The 5,235-nt window shown below is 56.4% G+C and overlaps 1 protein-coding gene across 1 annotated transcript; it reads left to right on the forward strand.

Annotated features, from left to right (window-relative positions):
* The first annotated feature begins 1,334 nt into the window (after positions 1–1,334).
* On the forward strand, positions 1,335–4,986 carry LOC126214970 (proteoglycan 4-like). Its single transcript, XM_049941604.1, has 2 exons — positions 1,335–1,393; positions 4,095–4,986. The coding sequence occupies exons 1-2, from the start codon at positions 1,335–1,337 to the stop codon at positions 4,984–4,986; spliced, it is 951 nt and encodes a 316-aa protein (XP_049797561.1).
* Positions 4,987–5,235: the final 249 nt, after the last annotated feature.

Raw genomic sequence — 5,235 nt, forward strand, 5'->3', positions numbered from 1 at the left:
GTCCAAGCTCTTGCTTGCCAACGCCATCGCGGGACTTACGGGCATAGGCAGAAAAAAATACGAACGGCGTCTAGAAAGAGCGCTAAAACCAAAAGAACAGTCACCAACCCCCACACGATCACAGAAATCGAGCAGCGGAGCGCGGCAGAAAAAGACCTCCACAAAAAAACCGCGCAGCTCTCCAACACACAGAAAACAGAAGCAGACGCAAACACCATCGCGCAAACGCAAAATCTCGCAGCCGCCAGCAGACCCGAGCGCGGAGCAGCAGACCGCACAAGCGAGTGCTGAACAACAACACACAAAGGCGGCAGCCCACTGCGGAAGCGGAGAGGGCGACCGCGCACGCGAACAAAGCACTCAGGTATGCGGTCGGCTGCCCGAGCCGGCCGCGTCACCCGACCACGTGCAGGAGCGGAGCTGCACAGAACGCGAGCCGCAAGGCGAGGCGGCGGCCGTGGCGCAAGGGTCGACCGGCGGGCGCGGCACGATGAAGTGGCCGCGGCTGGTGGGCCGCAACGAACCGTCACGACAGACGTCGAAGAACTCGTCCACGCCGACATGAACACCACAGCTGACACAGACGAGGATGGATTCAGACTCGCTAGAAAAACAGCCAGTCGACCCTCCACTTCCGACACACACACACACACACACACACACACACACACACACCAGTCACAACACACAACAGGTTCGACGCAATAGACGAACACAACACAGAGACAGCGGCACCTGACGTAACACCAACAAACACGACCAAAACAACAGGGGAAGAGGTGATAAAATACAGAATCCCCCACTCGTAATTCATTACGAGCAGTCGTACAAAACTATCTACGACCTAATCAAACAAGTCCTAGGAGACGGCAAATTCACGGTGAAAACCACAGGGGAGGATAAAATAAAAGTCACCCTGAAAACGGTTGACGAATATAAACAAGTCAAAGAAATGCTACAGAATCACAAAGTACACTGCTACACATTCCCATGTCCTGTCCGGATTTTAACACACTGCGTCTAGATCTTAACCTGCCTTGTACTCTAGATGCCATTTTAGCGGATGACCCACGAGCAGCTGCTCCCGTTCTTCGTTTTATCAATTTGACAAACCTCTCTAAGGACATTTGATGATGCTGTTTTTTAATCCTTTGCCAGTCAGTCTGCCTTTTATCGTGTTTTCCCTTTTAGTTGTTGTTTTAAACTTGTGCCTCGCGGTGCATTCTTAACGTAGTCAGGGCGCTAATGACCATTGAAGTCGTGCGCCCTAAAACCACAAAAAAAAAAAATTCCCAATAGCGGTCAGGAAACCCATCAAGATAGTGTTCGGCGGCATGCCGCACAAAACAAACACGTCAGACATCAAAACATTCCTCGAGGAAGAAGCTTCGAGGTAAGCTCGGTGGTAAAAACCCACCCAAAAAGGCCATGGCCCCTCCACACGGTCACCCTCCCCGACTCAGCTCAGAACAGAACAGGAAGATATGGGAGGCGGATGGAATCCTGGCAGTAGAAGTAACTCTTGAAAAACTGAAAGAGAGATCAGGGCCAGGTAGATGCTTCATCTGCCAGGAAATAGGGCACCTAGCAAGGGACTGCGGTATGCCCATGAGATGCGTCAGATGTGGAGAGCACCACACATATGACGAATGCACAGTACCAAGGGGAGAAGGCAAGGAAACGTGCTGCAACTGCAGAGGAGCACACCCTGCCAGCTACCTAGGGTGCCCTGCATATCGACAAGCCAGGGATCGGCACAGAGGGAAACAAACTCACGGCGACCGCTCTCTAAGAACGGCAAATACAACCGCACCTCAAAAACCGCCCCCCTACCGACAATTTAAACAATCAGCAACCAGAGTGTACGCATCGCGTACATACTCCGCGATCCCAGCAAACTACCCCAACCACTCGACCAAACCAGGTTCCTGGAAACGGAGAATCACCTAGGGAAGCCTCAACCCCGAGGACGGCAGCACGTGGTGGACAGTGAAGTCCTTTCTGCGCAGAAGGCAGCGCGTCCCGCCTCTGCTCGTCCGACAAGACGTCGTCTGCAGCCCTGACGGCAAGGCAGGCGCCCTGGCAGACCACTTCGAGCTGTCATACACCCCGGTGGATGACAACATAGGCGAAGAACACCTCCACCGAGTTGAAGAGCAGCTCCCTGTGTTTCTGGAAGCCGGGGACGAGATCGACCCCATTTCCGACGAGGAGGTGGCCGCGCAGATAATGGCGCTCAACACCAAGAAGGCTGGCGGTGCTGACGGTGTCACCAACCATCTCCTGAAGAACCTGCCGGCGGGAGCTCACCCGTTCCTGGCGGGTATCTTCAATCAGGTCTTTCGCTCTGGGGTCTACCCCTCTGTATGGAAACATGCAGAGGTGGTGGCAATCCCCAAGGCGAACAAGGACCCACAGGACGCCGCCAACTACAGACCCATCAGCTTGCTGCCGGCACTCTCCAAGGTGTTCGAGTGCCTGTACGCCAGACGCCTGCTCCGCCACGTGACAGCGGAGGGCATCATACCTGACGAGCAGTTTGGCTTCAGGAGGGGCCATTCCACCGTCCACCAGCTGATGCGGCTGGTAGAAGAGGCCATGTGCGCCCTGGAGACTCTGGAATACCTTGGGGCGGTGTTCCTTGACGTCTCGAGGGCATTCGACTCCGTGTGGCACGACGGCCTCGTGTACAAACTTTCCGTGCACGGGGTACCGACGTCGCACGGAGTCCTTCTCCGTTAATACCTAGCCGAGCGGTCCTTCCATGCCAGGCTGGACGATGGGACATCCACCCATCGACACATCCGTGCTGGAGTGCCGCAGGGGTCCGTCCTTGGGCCCCTGCTGTACTCCCTATACACCGCCGACGCCCCGCGCGTGACGCCAGTGAAGTTGGCGCTATATGCCGACGACACTGCGCTGTTCGTGCGGAGCACGAAGGCGGTCGAGATGCGCCGTCTTCTCCAACGAGGTTGCGAGGCCCTTGGCGCTTGGTCGACCAGGTGGCGCCTCAAACAAAACGCGGCGAAGAGCCAGGCGGTGGTGTTCACGAGAAGACCACTGCCTCCCGATCTTCCGCCAGTCACCGTCCCATGGAGCGAGACTGGCCGCTACCTGGGTGTCACGTTGGACCACAAACTGACATGGAAGCCGCACATTGAGGACGTCAGGGGCAGAGCAAGAGGGCGCCTACGCGTTCTGTACCCTCTGCTCAATCCTTCGTCTGCGCTGCAGCGTCACCACGGCATCACGCTGTACCTGGCGCTGGTACGTCCAGTGCTGGAATACGCGGCCGTGATGTGGGGCAACGCAACCGAAACACACATCAGCAAGCTGCAGAGGGTGCAGAACAGGGCGCTCAAGCTCGCTCTGCGCCTGCCGAGATTATACTCGATAGCTCGGCTACACGAACAGACTGGAATCCCCCTCCTCCGCGACCGCTTCAAGCAGTCGAAGCGGGACTTCTATGAGCGGGCCGAACGGTCCGAAAACCGGCTCATAAGGGGTTTGGGCCACCCTGCACACCACAGGCCAACCACGCATTGGCCTGACCTGCTGCGGGAGTGAAACTTCCGCAACAGGGCCAGGACATCCCCAGCCAGGAACACCTAGAGGCCAATCCGAGAAGAGAGGCAGTCCTTCCGCAACGAATGGTTTACGCAGGAATAGCAGTAAACTTCTTAGCCTGCTCCTGCACGGGTCAGGGCAGACCCGTAAGGTAGAAGAGTGAGTGAGAAGGCCCACAACACCCTGCGCTGAGCCGCCGCAGCGAGAGGACGCTCTGCCTCAACGCTGCTGCTTTTGCTCCGCTCGCGCTGTTGTTCTCGCGCGTCTTTGTCTGCGCGCCTTTATCAACGTGCGTTGGTCAACGGCGTCTGCGTGGCAGAGGCAAAACCGTCTCTCTCCTGCTGACCACTCACCTGAGAGTTAGTTAGCGGCAGAATTGTCGTGTAAACTGCTGCCGGCTGTGGCACAAATCGATTTGCGTCACGCCTAGGGAACGTTAGGGCACGCCGTGATCCAGGACCCCCTTCACGTGGGACCAGTCCGCGGTCAGTAGAGTTGCAAAATACCATCATTCCATCTCTTTTCAGCTGCCCTATGGACCCTAGCAACTGCGACCTAACCGCCACAGTTCCAGAAAGAGAGGCCGCAGAAAAAGCGTACGAAATGTTCATGCTCTACGAACTTGCCGCCGTAAAGGCGCAACAGCTGCAAAGCGAGACGTCCATGTTGCCGAGTGAACTGCCGCGCTCGGCCACAGAAGAGGAGATTGTTCCGCCGGGAGCCCTGCCGGGCGCAGCAACTCAAGATGATGCTGCTCCGGCGGAGGCGGCCCCGACTAGTGTTGCGCCACCGGACCTGGCTACCCAAGAAGCCAGTGCGCCGCTGGTCGCCCAAACGGGCGATCCCAGTCAAGAAGCAGCTAGTGCGCCAGTTCTCGCCGCTCAAGGACAGACTGACTGCAACCACCCCGTCCCCACACAGCCTACAACTACTCCAGATTCACTGGAAATACCAGAGGCCAACCTGGAGACACTTCTATCGGCAGAAATGCCAATGGAAGTGCAACAGGCATCGAGGAAACGGCCGGCCACCTCCGACTCTGACGAACGGACTGTAACAACTGCGCCTGATAGGCGACAAACCAAGAAGAAGGCTGCAACAACAGACGCCCCCACGGCGCCCCCAGAAGCCGATGAAGACGGTTTCACTGCACCCAACCGGCGACACACCGCCAAGCCCAAGAGGCTCGAATATGTGCTTCCCCCACCTCCAACCACGTCAAATCGTTTCGCAGTGGCAACCGAAGATGTCATGGAAGCAGAACCAACCCCTCCAGTACGTAAACAGACACGCCCTCCACCGGTAGTCATGAAGTGGAATGACTTCATGAACTTCCGTAACAAAATTAAGGAAGTCATAGAGGTCAAGTCTTTCAAGGTCACAGGGAAAGACCTTTACAAGGTGTTCCAACCACCTTAGACGAACACAAAAAGCTTATGGAGTTCGTTAGGGCACAGGGACTCCACTGTTATACGCACAATACAGAGTCCCTAAACCGCCTGAAAAAGGTTACACGCCATTTCCCTCTTAAGACGGATCCTAACCACCTAAAACATGAACTTTCCAAATACGGCTACGCCGCCCGCACAGTAGAACTTATGACGTCCCCCCGGACCCATAAGAAGATGCCGCTGTTCCTCCTTGTCCTGGTGGACAATGAGGACAACC

Source organism: Schistocerca nitens, chromosome 12 (assembly GCF_023898315.1).
Source record: "Schistocerca nitens isolate TAMUIC-IGC-003100 chromosome 12, iqSchNite1.1, whole genome shotgun sequence".
Classification (NCBI taxonomy): Eukaryota; Metazoa; Arthropoda; class Insecta; order Orthoptera; family Acrididae; genus Schistocerca; species Schistocerca nitens.

Coding starts and splice junctions, on each gene's coding strand:
- LOC126214970 (XM_049941604.1), top strand. CDS start 1,335: ATGCCGCACAAAACAAACACGTCAGACATCAAAACATTCCTCGAGGAA. Junction 1,394..4,094: donor CTCGAGGAAGAAGCTTCGAG/GTAAGCTCGGTG, acceptor ATCTCTTTTCAG/CTGCCCTATGGACCCTAGCA.